General features: G+C 40.8%; 1 protein-coding gene across 2 annotated transcripts in view; it reads right to left on the minus strand.

Annotated features, from left to right (window-relative positions):
• Positions 1 to 25,557, minus strand: part of LOC109408799 (potassium voltage-gated channel subfamily KQT member 1-like) — a 551,459-nt gene that overhangs the window by 164,440 nt on the left and 361,462 nt on the right. For both annotated transcript variants that reach the window (XM_062855276.1, XM_062855275.1), the window contains exon 4: positions 7,571 to 7,788. In XM_062855276.1, the coding sequence (XP_062711260.1) occupies positions 7,571 to 7,788 (218 nt within the window). The remainder of the gene's footprint in view (positions 1 to 7,570; positions 7,789 to 25,557) is intronic.

Genomic DNA, 25,557 nt, shown 5'->3' on the forward strand with positions numbered 1-25,557 from the left:
ATGGGCTGCCACATGACAGCAGCGCATTTACCGGCTGAGCTTTACGAGTCCGTCACTTTCACCCTGATTTATGAGTTTTAATGAAATTATTTACACGAAAGGCAGACTTTTCCTCGATAAGCTCGCTGTGTTACATTCCCGCATCCATCATAGAGGGGACGAAAAGTTTTTGTTTTATTTTCCCACCGGGCCGCGCCGCCGTCAGGTGAAATACAATGTTAGAGAGCAAACAGAACAATACGCGCGTTAAACTCTCGAGGAAACAAAGAACACCATCCATCGGGGGGCTTTGTTGTGCTTTGTGAAAGTTCAAGCCTTCGCGCGGCGGTGTCCGCGATGACAGCAGCCCGCCCTATTTCTCGTTCATCATGAGTGCATCGACTTGTGAAAACGAGCTCTGCCAGAAGGGGGATGAATGGATGGTCCCGTGATAAAAAGAAATATTCCGTGATGATAATGATAAGTTTAAGGCCGGGAAAAGTTATCAAGCCGGATTTGCCAACGATCGCATCTACTGCAAACGGCAAATTCGGCAGTAATGCCGTGAAAATCAGGTCTCACACTTGGTCTCACATGCTTCTTATTGTCTTCAAGACGGCTTACGACGATCGTATTGACCGCCTAGAGCTATAGAGGATCATGGACGAGAACGGCTTTTCCATCACTGTTTGTTTTTAAAAAATGTATAATTTTTACAAGAGAACGTTTGTTCGGGTAATTCATCAAAAATTCGTTGAAGTCCTGGGGCTAATTGGTGATGAGTTTCCCCGCTCTAAAAATAATATCACACAACTCACACACAATGTAATGGACTTCTTTCGCAAGTCGAGTCGAGATCCGGCTCCGGTTCCAGCTCATAATGAGAAAGCATTTTCGCACAAAATTTGTAACATTGTAACAACGCCCCCCCAGAAGCTTTGCCGTCATTACACGCAAAGCCGGGCTTCTGGCAGCCAATTAATTCGGGGAATTGTTTGCTCCAATTTCAATTTGCCAACCCGTTCCGTTGTCCCGCTCTCTCCGCGTTCAGCCTGGGGTCGTTTTTGCCGCCTGCCGGGAAGAGTTTCGGTTCGGTTCGCTTGCCGCCATTTTTTTGAGTGTAATGCATTTTAAATTAGCCTCTTTCCTCTAGGAGTTAATCCTTCCATTGTTCGCGAACTGTGCTGCGACTCCATGTGAAGTCCTTTCGCGCTGTACGGCGGCAAAGGCACGCTATATTAACAATTGCAGGAAAGCATACTTCAACGATGGGATTACTTCGCAACAATGTGGGTAAGCCAGTCGTCCTTGCTGAAAGAATAACAAATTTTCACTTTTCTTCATCTTTGTTCGCCATGGTTAAGAAATATGAAATAATGTACGAAAATCATAATTGGCTTCCAAATTAATGTCGTGGACTTGAAGAGCAATTCTCTCGGATATAACCCATGTCCGCACATACCGCTGTGCGCATATAGATTCATTTCAGATCACTACTTAGCCGATGTATGCATGTGAGCGGCTGCGGAACGTGGAAGTGGCTCATGAATATGCGCAGTTTGACGCAACTACACTTGGAGATAGCTGGATGTAATCCGTCATAGGTAGTACCTAGGCTGCAGTACTAGGTTTCGCGACTTCGAATTACAGAAACGACTGGTACGACGAGAGAGGGCGAGAATGTTGCAACACCGTACGAGGGCGAATGAAGCGGGTTATAGACAGGCGCGTAACAGGCAGAACTCAATCTTCCGGAGGAAGAAGCACCAGCAGGAAGAACGATACCGCGAAGCGATGGAAGAGCTGTACCGCGCTGAGGACACACGGAAGTTCTACGAGAAGCTGAACCGCTTGCTTCAAGCCGACATGTGCAGAGATAATCACATTAAACTTCCTTCAAGCGAGCCTGAGGTGGTCGAGAGGTGGCGGCAGCATTACGTTGAACACCTCATACATACATTTATTTGTTCAACATCACATTTAAGACAAGACATAATTAACAATAGTACGCCACAATACTCAGTTTGTGGCTGCCGCTCTCCATCATCGGTCACGCCCAATGCTCACCAGGTCACGCTCCACCTGGTCCGCCCATCGTGCTCTCTGCGCTCCACGTCTTCTTGTGCCAACCGGATCAGTTGCAGGGTTGTTGTCCGGCATTCTTGCAACATGCCCTGCCCACCGTATCCTTCCGGCTTTGGCCACCTTCTGGATGCTGGGTTCGCCGTAAAGTGCAGCGAGCTTGTGGTTCATCCTTCTCCGCCACTCACCATTATCTTGCACACCGCCGATAATCGTCCTTAGCACGCGTCGCTCAAAAACTCCGAGTGCTTGCAGGTCCTCCTCGAGCATGGTCCATGTCTCGTGCCCGTAGAGGATTACCGGTCTTGTCTCGTGCCCGTAGAGGATCTACCGGTTTTGTACATGGTGCATTTGGTGCGTGGGTGACGCTTTTTCGACCGCAGTTTCTTCTGGAGCCCGTAGTAGGCCCGACTTCCGCTGATGATGCGCCTCCGAATTTCACGGCTCACGTTGTTGTCATCCGTCAGTAAGGATCCGAGATAGAGGAATTCCTCCACCACCTCGAAAGTATCCCCGTCTATCGTAACATTACTATCCAGACGGATCCGGTCGTTTTCGGTTCCGCCTACCAGCATGTACTTTGTTTTTCCATGGCTCCATCACCAGTCCGACCTTTGCTGCTTCACGTTTCAGGTGGGTGTACAGCTCTACCACGGTTCCAAATATTCTTGCAATAATGTCCAAAGCACACAAATTGACCGGATTTTGTAAAAATCGTTCCCCGGCTGTTGAGCCCGGCTCGTCGCATCACACCTTCCAGAGCGATGTTGAAGAGTAGGCATGAGAGTCCATCACCTTGTCGCAGTCCCCGGCGAGATTCGAATGAACTGGATAGTTCACCAAAACCCTAACGTTGATTTGCAAACCGTCTATCGTTGCTTTAATTAGTCTAGTCAACTTCCCAGGAAAGCCGTTTTCGTTCATGATTCTCCATAGCTCTGCGCGGTCGATACTGTCGTTTGCCGCTTTGAAGTCAATGAACAGGTGATGCGTTGGGACCTAGTATTCACGGCATTTCTGGAGGATTTGCCGTACGGTGAAGATCTAGACCGTTGTCGACCGACCGTCGATGAAACCGGCTTGATAGCTTCCCACGTACTCATACGTTTTAGGTTACAGACGACGGAAGCTGATCTGGGATAGCACTTTGTAGGCAGCATTCAAAATAGTGATCGCCATGAAGTTCTCACATTCCAAATGGACGCCTTTCTTGTGTATGGGGCAGATTAGCCCTTCCTTCCACTCCTCCGGTAGCTTTCGGTTTCCCAGATCCTGACTATCAGTCGATGCAGACAGGTGGCCAACTTTTCTGGGCCCATCTTGATGAGTTTAGCTGTGATACCATCCTTACCCGCTGCTGGTATTTGGTGTTGATATGTGATGGTGTTGGTTTTTAGCTGGATAATTGCATCCTTAACTTCCCTCAGCGTGGGAGTTGGTTCATTTCCGTCCTCCGCTACAATGGCGTCGTCGTTTCCTTCATTGCCGTGGGCTCCCGTGCCTACGTTCTCCACGCCGTTTGGATGCTGATCAAAGTGCTGCTTCCACCTTTCGATCACCTCATGTCCGTCCGTCAAGAGGCCTCCGTCTTTATCCCTGCATATTTCGGCTCGCGGCACGAAGCCTTTGCGGGATGCGTTGAGCTTCTGATAGAACTTCCGTGTTTCTTGGGAACGGCAAAGCAGTTCCATTTCTTCACACTCCGCATCTTCCAGGCGGCGCTTTTTCTCCCGAAAGAGGTGGGTCTGCGGTTTCCGCTTCTGTTTGTAACGTTCCACGTTCTGTCGAGTGCCTTGCTGCAGCATTACCGCCCTCGCTGCGTTCTTCTCCTCCAAAACCGTTATGCACTCTTCGTCGACCCCTTCGTTCCGTCGATTCCGTTCCACGTACCCGATGGTGCTCTCGGCTGCGTCGTTGATGACTGCTCTAGCAGTCCTCTAGAGGGGCCTCATCAAGCTCGCTCTCGTCTGGCAATGCGGCCTCGAGATTCTACGTGTATGCTGACGCGACATCCGCTTGTTTCAGTCGCTCTAGGTTGTACCGTGGCGGTCGCCGATACCGTACATTGTTGATGACGGAGAGTTTTGGGCGCAGTTTGACCATCACCAGATAGTGGTCAGAGTCGTTGTTGGTGCCACGATAGGTCCTGACGTCGATAATGTCGGAGAAGTGCCGTCCGTCAATCAGAACGTGATCGATTTGAGATTCCGTCTGCTGTGGTGATCTCCAGGTGTAACGATAAGGGAGACTGTGTTGGAAAAAGGTGCTACGTATGGCCATATTTCTGGAGGCGGCGATATCAATGAGTCGTAGGCCGTTTTCGTTCGTTTGCTGGTGGGCGCTGAACTTTCTAATCGTCGGAATGAATTCCTCTTCCTGGTCTACCTGAGCGTTTAAATCTCCTATGATGATCTTGACGTCGTGGCTTGGGTAGCGATCGTACTCGCGTTCGAGCTGCGCGTAAAATGCGTCCTTGTCATCATCAGTACTTCCGGAGTGTGGGCTGTGCACGTTTATTATGCTGAAGTTGAAGAATCGGCCCTTGATCCTCAACCTGCACATTCTTTCGTCGATCGGCCACCAACCGATCACGCGCCTCTGCATATCACCCATCAAGATGAAAGCTGTTCCCAGCTCGCGTGTGTTGCCGCAGCTCTGGTAGATGGTATGATTACCTCTAAACGTTCGCACCATGGATCCTGTCCAACACACCTCCTGCAGCGCTACGATGCCGAACCCGCGGTCCTTCAGTAGATCGGCGAGTATGCGGGTGCTCCCAATGAAATTGAGAGATCGGCAGTTCCACGTACCGAGTTTCCAATCGCAAGTCCTTCTTGTTCGCTGGGGTCGTTGCCGTTGGTCTCGGTTCATATTATTCTGTTGCTGATTTTCCGCTAAAATGGTTTTTTACGGCTGGCTCGTAGGGCCTGACACCAAACCCCTACTTTCCGAAGGACCATAGTGCACAGTTGAGCTTAGAGTCCTTCCCAGCCACTCGGACGTAGATCAACCGCCCCTAACATGGGGATCAGACGCTGTTGTGAGCCGCTCCTCCTGGAGAACAGACGCTCAGGTTTGCCGAAGCAAAACCTCCCCCCCTCCCTGTCAGCCCACGACCAAAGTTCCCACCGGGGTTGGTTACCCGATCTTCCCTAAGGTTGCGACTACTGAGCGCTGCCTACAAGATACTCTCTTAAATCTCATGCCGCCGTCTATCACCGACTGCAAGATAGTTCGTGGGGCAATATCAGGCTAAATTCATGGGTGAACGTGCTACAATGGACCAGATGGTCACCATCCGTCAGATGTTGTAGAAATACCGCGAATACAACGTACCCACGGATTCCCGGATAAACTGATACGATGGATCAAGGCGACGATGGATCGAGTGATGTGAGTAGTTTGAGTATCAGGGACACTCTCGTGACCCTTCGAATCTCGCAGAGGGCTACGGCAAGGTGATGGCCTTTCGTCCTTGCTGTTCAACATTGCTTTAGAGGTTGTAATGAAGAGAGCGGGGATAAACACGAGTGGGACGATTTTCACGAGGTCCGTTCGGCTGCTAGGTTTCTCTGATGATATTGATATTATAGCTCGTAAATTTAAGACGATGGCGGAAACGTACATCCGACTAAAGAGTGAAGCCAGGCGAATCGGATTAGTTATCAATGTGTCGAAGACAAAGTACATGATGGCAAAGGGCTCCAGGGATGAATCTCCACGCCCGCCATCCCGAATTGTTATCGACGGTGATGAATTCGAGGCGGTTGAAGAATTCGTGGACATACATACTTGGGCTCACTGGTGACCTCTGACAACGACACCAGCAGAAAAATAGAGAGGCGCATTGTGGCAGGAAATCGTGCTTATTTAGGACTCCGCAGAATTCTACGATCAAATAAAGTTCGCCGTAACATGAAGTCAACTATCTACAAAACGCTGATTAGACCGGTCGGCCTCTATGGGCACGAAACGTGGACCCTACGTGCAGAGGACCAACGCGCCCTTGGAGTTTTCGAACGGAAGGTGATGCGTACCAATGATGTGCTTGATGGTGTAAATCCAAAGAGCAGAATTTTCATGCGCTCAGTGCGAACAAGCCTGCGTGCCATCTACGGCGGAGTGCATATGGAAGACGGGACTTGGAGAAGGCAAATAAACCACGAGCTGCATCAGCTGCTGAGAGAACCAACCATCGTCCATACCGTGAAAATCGGAAGGCTACGGTGGACGGGTTACGTCATCAGGATGTCGGATAGCAACCTGACTAAAATGGTTCTCGAGAGTCATCCGACCGGTACAAAAAGACGTGGAGCGCAGCGAGCTAGGTGGGTCGACCAAGTGGAGGACGATCTGCGGACCCTACGCAGAGTGCGGAACTTGAGACAAACAGCCATGGACCGAGTGGAATGGAGACGGCTACTATGTACAGCAGAGGCCACCCCGGTCTTAGCCTGATCGGTAAGCACGGTAAGTATTTAGGTACTTGGTATCGCTGATAATATTGATATTACCAAGTGGGAAATTGCTCCTGTCATAACCAGGAATAGCGTCTGGTAGTCGAATCTGTAAGAAGTGCACTGTAGAGTAAATGTGAAAGGAGTATTTGCTTCAGTGTGGTGGAATGATGCGGAATCGAAGTGTCAAAGAGAACAATAATAATAAACGACAACAAGGTGAGGGATTCAAGTCGGAACGGATAAACGGACGAGAAAACGGGAACCTTATACGGACGTAGGAACTGTTGAGTAAAATGTCGCGGCAATTGTACAACATTCAGTTCAAAACCCCAGATTTGGGCGAACGCGTTGGATTCGCATCCGGGAGCTACAGTGCTGCGTGGATCCTATGGATTGAAGAAACTTCCATTAAACTAACATCCTCTTGGTTGGCGATACACACACACACACACACACACACACACACACACACACACACACACACACACACACACACACACACACACACACACACACACACACACACACACACACACACACACACACACACACACACACACACACACACACACACACACACACACACACACACACACACACACACACACACACACACACACACACTACTTCATCACACACATAAAGAAGAGGTGGCAATGTGAAGAAATGAGAAAAATTAATTATTAATAAAACAACCAAAGGAATAATGTTGAAGTTTCTAATAATTTATATGGTACATCAGAAATAGTACACGACAAATTTCAGATGGGAATGATTCACTAATATGTAGAGAAAATGATTTAAATTCTGTTTCCAGAAGGTTCGGTTTGGTTGGTGGGATTTTGATTTCTGGCCCATAGTGGCTTCACTTGAATTGAGTTGGCATCCCGGTCGTTGTCGTTGCTATTGTTGGGTGGAAATGGATTTTTATTCCTCTGAATCCCCGTGCGGATTTAACCCCCCAATTAATGTACCGCCACGTCCAGATATCCGAGAAAGTTACGAAAACTTACAGTAGTTAAGCATTGGTAGGTACCGTTCCCACTCACCTATAATACAAATCGGCTTGCGGATGAACCGCAACCGGCCGCAGAAGCCCATGTACTTGGACCGGCAGCCGGCCGACAACAGCCGCACCAGGTATTCCACGCCGAAGAACACCACCAGGCAGATCTCCATCCAGAATAAGGTCTCGTTCGCGAACTTACTGTACTCCTCGATCGTCGACAGCACACTGAATATCAGACACACCAGCACGAGCATAAACCTGGAACGAGAGGGAGTGTGGAATTCTTGGTTAGTCTGTGTGTGGATCAATTTGAAATTATGTGAAAATTTTAAAAAGCTACATAATTTTATCAATACAACCTACTCTATAATTATTTGTTATCATAAATACTATAAAACTTTTGAAAAATATTCAATTACAGCCATTATTAAAGCATAAGTAAATTCTTTCCCACATTTTCCTTGTATCCCTCTCTCGATTTGATTGATTTCCAATCGAACTTCGCCCGTCCATATTCCGATGATGAAAGATGAAACGGAAAGCAAAGAAAAAGCACTGCCAAAGTACGACGACGAGGGATTAAAACTGATTTCATCGGAAATCACAACATATCAATTTGGCTCGAGGGGAGACACGGACAATCAGACAGGCGGTCGAAGTAAGGGACATGGCCGACTTAAGCAGAGATTAGGGTTTCTAGCGGAATGGGGCTTCGGAAGAAAACCAGATTCATGTTCTCTGATAATTGCCGGTCTGTAACGGTTGTTTGGGAAGAGGAGACATAGGATGGCTGTGCTTGAATAACTTCGTATAAATTATAAAAGATTTTGGTTTATGATGAGCTTATTCCTTGATTCATTTACTCTGTACGAGATTGTCCCAACAAAGACCGATATAACGAAATTGCACATTCGTGAATCAACTAAACAATCAAGAACTAACAAGCTACACTGGGGCATGTTGAATCGGGTGGGGTAAGATGAAACAGTGGTTTAACATCAAGTTTAACATGCGAATTTTTATTCATGATAATAAACTCAAAAGCCATAGACGTGAAAACTTGAAGTATTTTTTGGCAAAGTACGTTTAATTGACGAATTGAGATCGCAGTAACCCGTGCGCGAATACGGACGTCAAAATTTTTCGCGGCGTGTTTTTTCCCTTCGCTCAAGAGTTTATCGAATTTCGGCTAATGGCAGTGTAAAATTTATCAGAAAGAAAATTTTAGTGAAGAAATAGTGCGAATTCTAAACGGTTTGCGCAATTACGGTTGCCGAAAGTACCATTCGTTTTTTTTTTTGCTTTTTTATAAGCTGGTGATAGTGTTTTCGAAGTGGGAGTTATTTAACCGTAGCCGAAAGTGAAATCTACGGGTTGTTGTGAAAAGGACTGCCCATCGGAATGTGAACAAGGAGCTACACGACGAAGCCAAACGGTGTTTCTCCAGTCGAAAATTTCCAGTTTGTCGACAATAACCGTCAACGGAGGTAAAACCTGGATGATATCGAGCGCCTTCGACATCGGGTCTCCCAGCAGCTGCAGTCGTCCGAGGAAGTCTATAGGAACACCACCCCCAGAAGCCAGAGCATCATTTTTCAGACATCCTTGAGTAGCATCTGTGCGGCCCGAACGAGTGCGCTGCGTAATACACCGCAGCATGCCGCCCCCAAGCGCAAGCGTACCATGCTGGAGGAATCGGACTAGCGCAGTGTGTCTCAGTCAATTCGTCCGCCAAGGAATACATCATATCAAACAAGAAATTTGGTGAGTTCGTTCTGGTTTGATCCAATTCTTTGGAACCACCAAACCCAACAATAATAGTTGCATTACTTAAGTATAGTGAATCCTTGAGCATTCCCTTACCAAAAATCCAACTCCCTGCTATTTACGAGGGCGTCGGTGAGTCGCTGGCCTCTCGTTAAATAGATATCCTTCCATCCTAACTAACCCTTCCCACTGTCAGGCATCAATTGTGTTTCTTTTCGTTTCAGAGAGCGATCAATGGCGCTTAAGCCTAGGCTTGTTATAGCCAGGACACAGTGAAAATGCCTGTGCCCCATCCCCGGAAGCAAAAAGGCCCATGGAGTGACAAAATCTTTTAGCTACGTCACTCCCAACGTTGGTGTTATACTAAAACACTTACCCACACACTCACACATCTACATGATATACTCAAATACACTAACACAATCTGAATATTGTCGCTTCACTTGCTTATAGTGAATCCCAAATTAACCCATTCCAAATATCCAACTCCTTGACACCTATGGGGGCGTCGGTGAGTCGCTGACCTCACCTTAAGTAGGTGTCATATCATCACATCCTTTCTTATCCTCGTAACGGAGAAGATGGGCGTGGCCGGCAATGGAAGTTTTCATGTATTTTTTTACTTCAACCTCTGATTGGATAGCTGTTCCTTCCCAAACAGCATTCCATAAGCAATTAGAATAGAAGTATTAAAGTTTTAACATGACAACTTTCAATATGCAATCTACGAATTACTCCGTTACCACGGAACGCAACGCAACGCAACGCAACGCAAGTACGTTTAATTGACGAATTGAGAGATAAATTTGTAAAAAAAACACTTGTTTTGCTGGGATTCAAACCCACGACTCCGTATCGCTAGTCCGGCGCTTTAACTAGCTAAGCCGCAGAACAAGTTACGATTCTGCGGGAAAAAAATCAAACTGCATTCCAAGCATCGCATACTGTACGACTGGTGCAGCCGGAAAAGGGCATTAAATTTATTGTCAAAAGCCATAACACATAGTTTTTGATGCAGACAATCTTCTGGTGTCTCCAGTTAGCCTAGTGGTTACCCGAGCAGAGTCTGACAGCAAATCGAAAACTAATTTTGATGTTGTGATATAGCAAATTATGATAACTCAGGTTGATGTCGTTTTGGTCGTTTTAGCGGTTAAAACATCAAAAATGAGAGCAGAAAAATGTTCCCGTGAGAGCAAGTTGAAAACAATTCCTGCTATCAGTGATGGCAAATTGATTACTAGGGGTATTCACTTAACAGATTAAATTGCTGCGTAAGCCATGATTTTCTGCTTATTTGAAATGTTTCATAATTATGCGAATGAAATAATCAAAGATTGCCTTGGTGATCGCGGCGTTTAATCAGTTTAACCAGTTTACGCTGTTGAGTGAATCCCCCTACTGTTTTTGCTCTCAGTGCAAAAAAATGGAAAAATCGTTAAATTTAGAGTTTTTTCGCATAATATGGAAACCTAAATGCAATACGTTAATTGCACTGATGATATATCATTAGAGGTTTTATACAAGGTCGCCTAGAAGTTTTGAAATGACTTAAAAACCTAAACATTTGTAATTATTTTAAATGACAGCAAAACGATATCAAAATTTGAAATCGAAATTAATCAAGTCAATCTGATATCAAAATATGATATCACTCTCTCTCTCTCTCTCTTCTTGGCGTAACGTCCTCACTGGGACAAAGCCTGCTTCTCAGCTTAGTGTTCTATGAGCACTTCCACAGTTATTAACTGAGAGCTTCCTCTGCCAATGACCATTTTGCATGCGTATATCGTGTGGCAGGCACGAAGATACTCTATGCCCAAGGAAGTCAAGGAAATTTCCTTTACGAAAAGATCCTGGACCGACCGGGAATCGAACCCGTCACCCTCAGCATGGTCATGCTGAATACCCGTGCGTTTACCGCCTCGGCTATATGGGCCCTAAAATATGATATCAATTTGCTGCTAATTACAAATCGTGTTTTCGATTTGCTATCATTTTGTTGTTCGACTTTGCTCGGGTTAGGCTATGGATCGCCAATCCGGAGACGGTGGGTTCTATTCCCGTTCCAGTCGGGAAACTTTTCTCGACTCCCTGGGCTTAGTGTATTATTATACTTGCCACACAATGTACAAATTCAAGCAATGGCAGGCCAAGAAAGCCCCTCAATTAACAACCATGGAAGTGCTTAAAGAACACTAAGTTGAAGAGAGGTAGGCCAAGTCCCAATGCAAACGTCGAGTCACAAAGAAGAATCTTTTGATAAAAAAAAATTTCCTAATTGTATTGACATCACTTTAAAAATTTCTTGTTTCATCTTGCCCGGTGTACTTTAAATGGAGCTTGGGGTTAGCTAACTATTCTCAATGAGCACAATTTGAAAACTTAACATGTATAAAGTCACGTCCTTGCTGTCACAGTTATCTTGGTAAGGTTCTAGTGGTCATCTATGGCATGGGTACTGGTTCAGTTTTTTTTCTGTTTTGCAACTCATATTAACTACATGCATGAAGTTTGGCACGTGAAAAGCTAAAGCATGGAAGAGTCAATCAGTGACCATAGGATTCAACTTTTAACTTTTTCTTTATTATATTATCCAAATTTACAGCTCTTTCGTTGACTTGGGTATAACGTGTGTTAGTACACATATAGAGTCTAGTGATCATTGTCTTATTTACTAGTATATTTGCATTCATGTTTATGGCGATGCTGTTTCCATTTGTATCATCGACGTAGAACGAAGTGGTGTTGCTGCTGTTGTTGCTTATGATACTACTGTTGTTTGCCAGGTCAGTACAACGGAAATGCATCATTATTTTTAGCCGTGGGTTAGTTATTCGTTGTGGTTTTAGCAGTGCCAATACTTACTTAGATACTTGGTGGGCTACGGTTCGCTTCATTGAATCTACGCCGCCTACACTGGACTCTTTCCTGGGCCAAGCGTTTCTAGTCCCTAAGGACTTTGAGTGCTCATAGGTCCTTTTAAACTACAAACAGCCAGTCTCACTCTTATTGGTTCTTTACTGGATATAATCTTTGCCTGTTATTCTGCAGTTGAATATTGCAACGAAATTCCTGCACTGATTTCTTTGGAAATTAATCCAACAATTTCTTTGAATTTTGAAAGATTTTTTAAATATTTCCTTTAAAAATCGACCGCCAATTCCTTTCGGACTTTCTTTCGATGAGATTCTTTAGATATGGTAATTCTTTTATATGTATATTGCTTTGGAAAAATCTTCGAGATTCCTTTAACAAGTATTTTCCGAATTTCTCGGTAGTAACATTTAAATTTGCTCAGCAATTCCTTTGAGAATTTCTTTGTAAATGTCTACAGCACTTCCTTTTAGATTCAATCGGCAATTTGATAGTGATTACTTTCTTGATTCCTATGAATATTTCTGTGGGATTTTATAGCATTACTACCATTGAGATTTTTTCGTCAGATTTTTCGTCAATTCATTGAAGTTCTTTTTAAAATACTTTAGTGTTTCAATCGAAAAATCCAGAAACTGCTTTGACATTTCATGGAAACCCAAGTGATTTTTTTTTAGAATTTTCCTTTATCCTTGTAAGTTTCTCCAGAATTTGTTATAGGATTTTATTGAGATTTTATTTATTGAGATTTTTATTAGGTTATTTTTATTATCAATTTTTCAGAATTTATTTTTTTTAATTATAGAATTTTCTAACCAAATTACTGATTTTCAAATGAATTAAAAAAACAAGCTCGAAGATTTCTCAAAAGCAACTCTTCAAAATATATTAATAGTTCTCAAGAGATTTTCAAAAGCAGTTGTCGAAGGAATTCCTGAATGGATTGCTAAAAATATTTTTTAAGAAATAAGAATTTTTCAGAGGATTTTATCAAACCATATCCTAAAAAATCTTCAAATATTTTTTAAAAGAAAATTTTCAAGAATCATTTTGAGAATAATGAAATAAATTGTTTGAGGAATTGTTATGGAACTTCGAAAATAATTTTCCAAACTAATTCAAGTGAATAATCACCTCTCAAGAAAAACATAAGCCCAACTGAAGGAGTTTCTGTGAAATTTTTCAAGGAATTTATATAAAAATTTAAGAAAAAAAAAATTACATGGAAACAGAAATTCTCGGAATAGTGGTAATATTTCTAAAGAAATCCCCAGAGGAACGTCCAAATAGATTTTTATGAAGGATTCGCTAAATAAATTATAGATCCAACTAACAAGAAAAAATCTCTAGTCGAATGTATGTGGAAATTTTTAGAAGAATTCTTGGAAGGATTTTGGGAAGAATCCGGTGTAAATTCCTGAAAGAATAAAAAAGGATTTTCTTAAGATAATTCCTTAGAAATTCAAGGGAGAATGCTTCACGAAACTGCTTGGGAAACTCCTGTTTGAGTTCCCAAACATTCTCTTAAAATACTTTAAGAAAGATCACTGGAGATACACCTTAATGCAATTCCCAGACGTATATCTGAAGAAATCACTGCAGCGTTGTTTACAAACAAATTTATAAACATCTTTAAATATTCTTCTCCTGAGATGTTGCAAAAAAAAAATAACCTTAGAATCTCATAGGAAATATCTCTGGACAGATTCCTTGAAGAATAAAAGAGAAACAAATGGGGACAAACCCCAAAAAAAATGTCAGGGAGATTTTCAGAAGCAATCATTTGGAGATTTCTTAAAGAAACTCTAGTCTAAAACAGTTTTCGAGAATATCTGAAAGCTATTTGGACTGATTTCTGAATTCTTAGAAAAACTTTCTGAAAGCCCATCTGATTTCCCGGGAAGATTTCCCGGAAACTCCCGGAGGAATTGCTAAAGTGTTTTAAAAGGATTCCCTCGAAAAATATTGGAATAAAATTTAATTCAATGATTTGTGATTTGTGAAAATTATGAAAAAATCCCTGGAAAAAATGCTTAAGCAATTCCTGAAGAAAGTTTCCAAATGAATCCTTGATAGAGTTTTTGAAACAATTTTATAAGAATTTCCTAAACGAACAGATGATGGATTTTTCGATTTTTTTTTTATAAAAATCATGAAAAAATTTCTGAAATTTTGGAGAAAAGTGTCTAGATTGTAGTGGAATTTCTTTAGTAATCCATGCGAATGTTTTTTACTGATTCGTTTATTTGGAAGGCTCGGGTGCCACATGGGCATAACTGAGACGAAATCATGTTTTTTTACATTGATTTTAAATTAAACATTTTGTTTTTAACTGCCTTAAATACTATGTTAGTTTGGGAAGCCAAAATACTCGCGGCTGTTGGAGGGATTTAGGGGAATTAAACTAAATTGTTTGCTAACTTAAACTAAATTATTTGCAAACATCAATGTTTTTATGATGGGACAAAATGTCCTGATCTGTTACGAAACCAAAAAGAAAGGACTTTATCGGAGGACAAACGAAAGGGGGACGACGACAGACAAGAGCGAACACGTTTCAAAAACTGATAAATCAGATCCTTGTATTCTACATTAAGGCCTGTCTGCCTAACGGGTTTGTGGTGTTGTCTTCGGACCCGGAGAATTCCATGCAGCTCAGATCTGACCTCACGATACTCATCGCACAAAAAAAATCTCTTTAGAAATGACTGAAAAAATATAAAAACGAAATTTATGAAATAAAAAAAACCTAGAGGAATTTCTGAATGTTTTTTGCAAGATTTTCTGAAAAAAATCCCAGGAAGTATTTCTAGAAAAGGATCCTAAGAATTTCCTAATTATAAATCTGAATAAATACCTAGAGGATTTTATAAATGAAGAATTCCATTAACGAATGGAATTTCTGAGTCAATGAACGCAAGGTGTTCTAAAAGAATTATTCGTAAAATATCAGAGAGGATCATTTGTGTAATTTCAGAAAGAGCCTCTGGAGAAATAGCTCCAGCAATCCCCGATGTAATCCTTGGGTACCTTTCGGCAAAAAAAATCGGAAGGCGTTCATCCCTGAGCAGAAGAGAATAACAACAGCATAATAATATACGTTTTTTCGGCAAAATAACTAAGTAATAAAACCAGTTATTTTAATGTTATTTTGCATAACATATTATGTTATAAACTTGTCTGTCATAGGCGGCAAAATAACACATTTAATAACAAAAAATGTTCCTGGTATACAAATTCAATAACATGTTTTGTTAGTTTCAATAACAATTTAATAACAGTGGATTTCCAGTATATTTCAATAACAAATTTTGATGTTTAAAAGTTATTACCAAAAGCAATAATAGTTATGACATCAAACTGATAACAGGATTAATAAAAAAATACTAATATGAAGACACAACAATTTTCAATGTTATTGTGAATGTTGCTTATATCGTTTTGATACAATCCTTAGTCTTTATTGCAAAACTTGTTATTGTTGTGCTAATTATGATAAATTGTTTGTACACTCTCAATAGCACAATTATAACCAAACTTGTTCTATAACAAAACATATTATTGAAATGTCATTTAATGGATGTATATCAATAACTTAATCACAACAAAATAAGATTGCCCAACAAAACAAGTTATTGCAAAGTAATACCTTGGTTACTCAAAAATAACACAACAAGATATAATAACAGGCTATGTGATTTCATAGTTATCAATTTGATATTCTCCTCTGCTCGGGTCCTTCAGGAATTTTCGGAAGATTTTATGTAAATCTTGCGGAAGAATTTTCTCAATAATAATTTCTGAATATTTGGAGGATTGTTGATGGAATTCCTTCAATTTTTTAAACCCAAAGAAAATTTCTGAAGATCGAATTCTTAAGTGAATTTTTTTAAAGAATCTCTAGTGCAATTTGAAAATTTTCAGTGGAACCTCTAGAACAACTTTCAAAAAACGTTGGATGAAATTTATGGAGGATGTTGTAAAGGAATCACCAGCAAAATTTCTGAATTAATATGTAGAAGAAATCCCTGCACAGAGTTTCTGAAGAAGCTCGTGGAAAAACTTCTTAAGGAATCGATGAAACTAGATTTTCTAAAAGAATCTTTGTGAACTTTCTGGATGAATCAACTTCAATAGCAAATCATTAAAAAATTCGAATGATTTTCTGAAGAGTTTTTGAATTATTGTGTAATGGAATTCTCAGGAAAATTTTTGGGGAAATCTTTGGAGGAATTTGCGAAATAATCTCTGGAGGAATGTAAGAAGGCCTTTTGCAAGGATTTCTTAAAAATTTCCTAAACCAAAGGTATCTATGGTATCTAAAAGATTTTTTTACAAAATGGAGGAACAAAAATTGAAAATGGTTGTGGTATTTTTTATTTTATATACGAGGCCGCTACAACTTTCGGAAACAAATTTCATAGGCGACTTACTTTTACCCACATGAATGGAAGAACATTTAAAATTTCGTTAGGAAGTTTTTAGCCTTGCGCCGATATTTTTTTAAATTTGTGGCCATGCAAATTTTTATTTTTATTTTTTTTTTATTTTTTTAATTGTGTACTAAGTTGAAGAAAGGCAGGCCAAGCTCCAGTGGGAGCGTAGAGCCACAAAGAAGAAGGTTTTAGCTTGATGTTCCTCCGGCATACGAGCTACGTACCCAGCCCACCACAGCCTGCCGTGTTTGAATCGCTTCACTATATCCATCTTTTTGTATACTTGGTACAGTTCGTGGTTCATGCGACGCCGCCAGATGCCGTCCTCCAGTTTACCGTCGAGTATTATACGCAGCACTTTACGTTCGAAGACCCCAAAGGCTCTCCGAACAGCTTCTCTCAACGTCCATGGCCGTATAAAGCGACCGGAAGAATCAGAGTCTTGTACAACGCGAGTTTTGTAACTCTTGTCTTCGTTTGCAGCCTACGAGACTTCAGCTGGTTTCGCAGACCGAAAAAGGCCCGATTCGCATCTGCAATCCGTCTGTTCACCTCGCGGGTATCATCATTATCGCACGTTACTAGAGTACCAACATAAACAAATTCGTCCACAACATCAAACTTTTCAGCACCTAGCACACCTAGCAGATAGTAGAGTATACATAGATCCGCGGACACCGCTGACTAAAATGTTTCAAGCGTGTAAGTAGTAATTTTCAAGAGTGCGACGGTTGAATATGACGTCATGCGCTCCATTGATGTTGTCCAAATCGTGACGTCATGCTCGTTTGGATACAGATTTTGACAGTTCGTTTGGATACAACGGATTCATCAACACGGATCTATGTTTACTCTACTATCTATAGTCACCACTATCACGGCCGAACTGACGTTGACCACCAGCAATCATGTACTTGGTCTTTGTGGTGTTAATCATTAGTTCAATCCTCGCAGTCTCCCTTTTAAGGCTCAAGCATCCGTCATCATTTATCGAAAACAGAAAAGCAGTTTTTTCACTGTAAATCAAAACAATGATCACGAAAACGTATTCACTGTATTCTATTCCTCATGTGGAATACAGTGAATCCATATTCGTATTAAAAATGTTTGATTTGAACGAAAAAACTGCTTTCAAATGTTTGATGATGACGATGATTTCAATGACGAATGGTTCAACGTTGAAATACCTTGTCCTTAACAAACAAATATTCTACGGTTTACTGCTCCAAGTGGTCAACTTTCAACTACCTAATCCAAATCTCAAATTGAATAAAGCCAACTTTCAATTTTGGCCATCTGAATCCCCATAGTGCATTGGTTTACTCTAAAGTTTTGAGATCCACTACTTAAGGAATAAACACATGAAGACGCTTGGTTGTTCAACTTCCAATAACTGAAGATTTTTTGATTGATTTAATCACAGAAGTTAAGTAAGAGTCAATTATAACGGACAATGCTTCTGAGATTCTGGAACTACCTCGGGAATAAATCGAGTGCTTTTTATGAGTGTCGATATTTTTTTCCACTTTAACTCTTCATATTGCTTCTCTAACAGCTTCCAATAAGTTAAACATCTACCGCATCCTTGCTAACGACGTGTGTACTTCGCGCATTCAATAACCACCTCGTTACGATAATTTCTGATTTCCATAGCAAAACAAATGGGAGGGAAAAACTCGATCACCTCGGGAAAGACCCCCCATTCCGGTTCATTTGAGCACTATTCCACGCGTTTACATCGTCGTTATGGTACATACTCCCCTTTTCTTCCTCTGAAAACTGTTATCTTTCTTTCGGCGTAAACCACGTCCCATCGCGCTTTCATGTTTCTTCTTGAACCCTTATTATGTTTTCAAGCGAAGGGTTTCCAACCCTATGGGAAGAAACAGGGACGCACTCACTTGTCGCCTCAACGAGAGGGAAAATCTGCTAATACTCACTCTACAACGACTAAGGGAGAAAAGTGATAGAACGAGTCACTTCGAGAACACTGAGGACGTCTTCATGCGTTATTCTTAACGACCTTTTTTTTCGACCCCGTAGGAAAAACTGATAAAAAGCGTTCGCCGAACTTTAAGTGGAGCAAAAGGGCATGACCGTTCTCGTGCCTTTTAGTCAAGTATGGACATATAAAACTTGGTAACCAAAATTGCTAAGTGTCATCATGATGCATCACTTTTGGGGCATGGCAAAGCGCTAAGTTTTGCTTTATCAGATTTGTTCAGTTGCCTTCTATGGGGTATTATTTTTGTTGTTATTCGTTTGACCTAGCTGACACTAGGATATTTTAGGGTGTATCCGGGGGTGTACAAGCAATAATTTTTTTTTTGCTTTGAGGAAATATCAATCAGTGGACTGATCCTAAATTTGTAATGCTATCAGCAGTAGTAGCCGTAGAACACATAAAACACTAAGATCTGAAACAGGAACTTTCCTGTAGAGTGATAAGCCCAAAATCAGAAGAAGAAAAGTAATGCGCCTAAAACACAAAGTACAAAGATCAACCAAATGTTATTGTCTCACGAAACGCCCCGCGGCAACACGTGGCTGCCCTTTGATGAGTCCGACAATGAGCGGCTAAAATATAAACGACTCATAAGAAAGTGATCATTCGTCATAAATAATTCCAAAAGTCCCAGTGAAGAAACAGGGGTGGAAGCAGTAATAAATAACAAAAGTTCCATAAACAAATAGAAAAATGCATAAATAAATCAAAAGTTTATATAAATAATTGATTTTTGAGCAATTAAAAACGTCAAAAATACAATGAATAATTCAACTGTTGCAATAAAAAAGCCAATTTTCCCACCAAAAAACTTCGAATTTTCCATAAATAAATTCGATTTTTCCATAATAAATAATAAATAATAAAGTTCACAATAAAAAAATATCAAAAAAGCAATAAATAATTCAAAAAGTGCAATAACAAAAAAATAAATTATCAATAAATGTAAAAAAAACGAGCAATAAACGTAAATGCATTTTGAGCCAAAAATTATGTAGACCATGCGGCGAAGCCGCATAGAGGATTGAGGAACTGAGGCGGCAGAAGGCCGCCGAAGTTTCCGATATCCGATGCACCGCAACTGCATCGATTTGGTTCTAGGCAAACCACAGATTCAAGAATTTGCCCGGTATAATGCAAACATAGATGTTATCCCTTTTTTAGGTCCGACGAGCGATAGCGAGTTCGGACAGCAAGCAATTGCTCGGTAAATTGCAATCATAGTTACGCAAGCTTTTTAGTCGTTTCAGTCATATAAGTGCGATTCAGCATTTCACTGTCTCATACTTTCCTGCATTTGTTTTTCATGGGTAATTTCGTCATTATTTATTGCATTTTTTGAATTTTTTATTGCTTTTTCGATATTTTTTTATTGTGAGTTTTCTAATTTATTATGGACAAATCGGATTTATTTATGGAAAATTCGGAGTTATTTGGTGAGAAAATTGGCTTTTATTATTGCAACAGTTGATTTATTCATTGCATTTTTGACATTTTTAATTGCTCAAAAATCAATTATTTATGGAAACTTTTGATTTATTTATGCATTTTTCTATTTGTTTATGGAACTTTTGTTATTTATTACTGCTTACACACCTGTTTCTTCACTGGGACTTTTCGAATTATTTATGGGAAATTTTGTATTTATTATGAAACGTTTAATTATCTGCCACAATGAGCTACTTCAAGCTCATGAAAGTGCTTCATTATTCAAATTAAAGCACATATTGGCACTCATGAAAGCAGCAATTCCAGTGTCATCCTCAATTTATATCTGGAAGCATCATCTCATAAGCCACCTCTTCCTCTTCCCACATACGGAGAACAACTCAAAAGCACCTACAAAAAGCCCAGATATCATCCTGTCGTCGTGTCCTGGCGGCGGCGGTTTGTAAAAGGCACCATTGATGAAAGTACCTACCGCCTACAGCACGCGTACACGTTTCACATCAGAATTTAATCAGCTGACATGGATATCTCATATCCTGGCCCGTATTACTAACCACCAGTCAGGCAACATAACAGCATCGTAGGGACTGACTTCGGTAGAGTAGAGTAGAGTATATGGTACTTGGTTCGTCGTCGTCGTTTGTCAGCCTCAGACAAGCACGAACGAAGGTGAGTACACACTTTTACTCGCATTATGCACAAGAGATGAAGCACAGAATAAAAATGAGATTGTTCACCCAGTAGTTCAAGATGTCTTTCTCGTATAATCTCTCTATGTATATTCGATAACGCTTAGCGCCCAACACTACCTAGATCATCTTCTATCTTATGCACTTATATTTCCAGCCATCTTGTACTAGACAAAACTGTGCGGAGTAATTGCTCTCCGGCATTCTACTAATATGTTCTGTCTACCGTATCCCGCTTTGGCTACCTTTTAGATGCTAGGTATGTCGTAGAGTGAAGTGAGCTCGATAATTTTTCACAGTGATTCTTAAATTAATTTCTGGAAGAATCTTTAGTAGAATTTCTGTAGAAATACCTGAAGGAATTGAAGGAAAATTGCTGACGAAGTCAGAGCAGGATTTTGTAAAGAAATTACTGGGAGAATTCTCAAAATATTCATTAGGGAACGCCGGGAAAAAACTAGTTATCCTCAAACAGAAAATTTTCAGTTATTCCTGTAGAAAAGTCTTGGACACATTTCCAAACAAATTTCTGAATGACTTCCAGAAAGAATACATGGAAAATTTTCAAGAGATGTTCTTGGAGGAAATCTTGGAGGAATTCTCGACACAAAAAAAACATAGACAAATATCTGGAAAAAATCTTAGTGGCATCTCTGCATAAATTTCTGCGGGAATTCCTGCTAGTGTAAATAATCATGCAAGAATTTCTGAAAAAAATTCTAAACACATCCCATTGCAAAATTTTCAATGGGACGAGCCTTTGGAAATATTTTCTTAAAAAAATCTCAAGAAAAAAAGGAAGAAATCCCAGGAAAAAATTCTTAGGAATCTGTGCATAGATTTTTGAAGAAACTGTTGTTCGAATTCCCACAAGAATCTTCGGCGTGTTTGTGAAGGAGATTCTGTCGTTGTCTTTGAAGAAATCCATGGGAGATTTTTTGCGAGGATTCCTGAAAATTTTCCGAAGAAATTTATGCAACAATTTCTGAAGTATTCCTTGAAAGATTTTCTAAAGAAGTTCTTGGAGATTTTTCTTGTAGATACTGTGAAAGTTATCTATAGATAATTTTCCAAGGACATTCCTGAAGGTTTTTCGAAATGAAACTTCGAAGGAATCTGTAAAAAATCTTGAGAATATTTTATGAAGAAATCTCTTGAAGGTATTCTAAGGTGAATACCTAAAGGAGTATCTGATAACAAATTCTTGAAGAATGTCTGGAAGGTTTTTCAAGGATTCGCTTGATGAGCTTCTGAAGGAATTTATGGATTTTTCCAAATAATTCTTGTAGAGTTTTGAAGGAATCCCTGGAGGATTCAACAAAGGAAGCAATTTAGAAAAACTAAGAAAGTCTATGGAAGGTTTTTCGAGAAATTTTAGAAGAATTTCCCAGAGTAATCTTCAAACGAATTTCTAAAGGAAACTTTAATAGAACTTCCGAAAAAAATCTAGCAGAAATTTTCGTTGCAATCCATAGAGGCTTTCCAAAAATAATTTAAAATAATTTTTAGACGAGTTTCTTAAGGACGCCCTGAAAAAAAAAAACTTCTGAAGGATGTTTTGTAGGATTTTTCACAGGATTCCATGGAGAAATAAGATTTTTAAGGGAATTATCCTAGGGTGAATCTGTAAAAGAATTTCTGAATTTTAATTCATGCATAGGTTTGGAAAAAAAATGAGAAAATTTCCGAGAGATTTTCATGAAGAATTTCTAAGTGGACCACTGAAGTTAATTTCAGAATGAATTCTTAAGGACTTTTGAAAGGCGTTCGCACATGAATTTCTGAGCTATTTCGAAGGAATTGAGTGCGAAGGAGTCTTTCGAAGAGTTTCTGATGGTTTTTTTTTTTAAAGATTTTCTCAAATTCCCCGAAAAAGTTTCTGAAGAATTTTCTAAATCAGTCTCTGAAAAATTTGCTGAATACTAAAGAAATTTCTTTAGACGTTCCTAAGCATCTGAGAAAAAATAATAGAAAAGAATTTCTGAAAAAAAAACATACACGATTCAATAATAGAATTCTATTAAAAATATCCTGAGAAATTATTGGAGGAGTTTCTGTATTGATTTTTGAAAATCCAGCGGAAAATTTCTTAATCACAACGGCAATATTCTTAAGTTTGGTACAATTCTACCAAGGCTGTCTTAACCCTTTGGAGACAGATGGGTCATATGTGCCTAGCCGAGTAAATCGACCATAACAAACGTGTTCTAGACAAGCGATGTTGCATTCAGATTGGTGAAAATTCCGTCTCCAAAGGGTTAAACGGAGAGAATTAAAAGTGTCGAACCCATTTCAAGTGCAATTGTTCAGTTATTCTAAGTAGAACCTGTGTGCGTTGAGTATAAGTTGTAAGTTAGTGATAAAGTTGGTGAGTAGATGAAATCCAGAAAAAGTGAATAGGTTTGTGAATGGGCTTAGGAGTAAGTGAGTTGTTTTTAGTTTTTGAATGAGTGTTATAGTAAGCTTAAGTAGGCTGATGAATTAGTGAATTATACACCAGCTGACTTGATGGATGAATGTGTGATTTTTGCTAAGTGAGCTTGTGGGTGAGTGGACTGGCGAGTATTGTGTGGTAAGATAGGGGATTCAAAAGTGAGTAGGTTGGTAAGTAAGAGGTGTCATAAGTGAGCGGGTTACTGTGAATATTCTAATTCATCTGTCAGAGTAGCAAGTGACGACGTTTCTTACGAAGCCTTTTTCTTCATAGCGAAACGCAAACATGTGTTTGATCCCATACTCTTTATTATTCGTGCTCATCATTATCATTCACGCACACACATTCGCTTACTCACTAATTCACTCACTGATTCACTCACTTGCTCACACATTCACTCACTCACTAATAGGCGCCAATCACTTACAAACTCACTCGCTCACTCACTCACCTACCAACTCACTGTATCATTCGACAACTCGGTCAATCACTCGCACATTTATTCCCTAACAGTTTCATTCACTAGCTCTCTCGCTAATCTGCTCACTCACTTATTAACTCACTTACTAATCAATATATCAACTCGCTACATCACTTACTGAGACTTTTTATATCAATGCACTATTCCTTCATCTAATCGTACTCAAGTTATGTCGAATTAAAAAACAAGAAAAATGAATAAGACCCTGTGAGATTTCGAAGAATTCCCTTCGGGAATTTCGGAGAATTCCCTTCGGGAATTTCGGAGAATTCCCTTCGGGAATTTCGGAGAATTCCCTTCGGGAATTTCGGAGAGTTCCCTTCGGGAATTTCGGAGAATTCCCTTCGGGAATTTCGGAGAATTCCCTTCGGGAATTTCGGAGAATTCCCTTCGGGAATTTCGGAGAATTCCCTTCGGGAATTTCGGAGAATTCCCTTCGGGAATTTCGGAGAATTCCCTTCGGGAATTTCGGAGATTTCCCTTCGGGAATTTCGGAGAATTCCCTTCGGGAATTTCGGAGAATTCCCTTCGGGAATTTCGGAGAATTCCCTTCGGGAATTTCGGAGAATTCCCTTCGGGAATTTCGGAGAATTCCCTTCGGGAATTTCGGAGAATTCCCTTCGGGAATTTCGGAGAATTCCCTTCGGGAATTTCGGAGAATTCCCTTCGGGAATTTCGGAGAATTCCCTTCGGGAATTTCGGAGAATTCCCTTCGGGAATTTCGGAGAATTCCCTTCGGGAATTTCGGAGAATTCCCTTCGGGAATTTCGGAGAATTCCCTTCGGGAATTTCGGAGAATTCCCTTCGGGAATTTCGGAGAATTCCCTTCGGGAATTTCGGAGAATTCCCTTCGGGAATTTCGGAGAATTCCCTTCGGGAATTTCGGGGAATTCCCTTCGGGAATTCCGGAGAATTTCCTTATGAATTTTCCACCATTCACGATATTCTATCTGGTAGAAAGGTTAGAACCTATGTATGTAGAAAAGGATAATGACGACAGCGCAGAGGCGACATCGACGATAGGCATAAAGGATGACGATGATGACTCGTTCTGTTTGTGTTTGGCCTCCGGGTGTTGCTCTTGGCTGGTTGGTGAGAGCAAGCCTCCTCCCCGTGTTTGTGTGGGGGTGAAACCATAGATATACAACACATTTTTCATATGGCTGCCCGAGCCTTTTCATTTCGATAATCTCCCGCAGGCTGCAAGCTGCAGTCTAGTCGGATCATGTGGTTCACTTCAAGGGATGTTGTTCACGTGTGTGTATGTCTTATGAAATCGTGTGATAATCCAGCTTGGGTCCGTCTGCAGTTTAAAGTCGGTATTGAGGTGGCTCTTCTTAAAGAGCCTCAGGGATGTTGAATTGGAAATCCAACAAGTACATTTTGGCATCCCAAAAGATCAAAGGTAGAGTTCACCATCTACGCGCAAACATACCAGCTGAAATGCGGCAAAGCTTCCCCGAACCGACAGCCGTGAAATTTCCCGAACTGTGTCAAAGCTTCCACGGTACAGTCGATTACCATTCCTGATGCGGTGCTACCCACTCGCAACCAGCAGCCAGCGAGCTTGCTGCTCAACCTATCCATCCGAACCGCACAGTTGTTCAGTTAGCTAGTTAGTTGTTGGACTGATGGTACAGTGAAACAACCACCTTCACTGCCGCAAGCACTAAATTTATGTGGTATTGATTTTCTTGCGGTGGAGTTCCATCCACCGACTATTCCTGCTCTTGTGTGTTGAGACTTTCACCGATTTTCCCGCACCTTATCTGATTTGCCGCTTCCATAGAACCGCGCTCTCGTAGAAATTTAATCCACCACCTTTATTCGGTTGAGTAGAGCAGTGAAACGTATTTGTTCTACCCCCAGAAGTAGCTGTACGATGCGAT

Source organism: Aedes albopictus, chromosome 3 (assembly GCF_035046485.1).
Source record: "Aedes albopictus strain Foshan chromosome 3, AalbF5, whole genome shotgun sequence".
Lineage (NCBI taxonomy): Eukaryota > Metazoa > Arthropoda > Insecta > Diptera > Culicidae > Aedes > Aedes albopictus.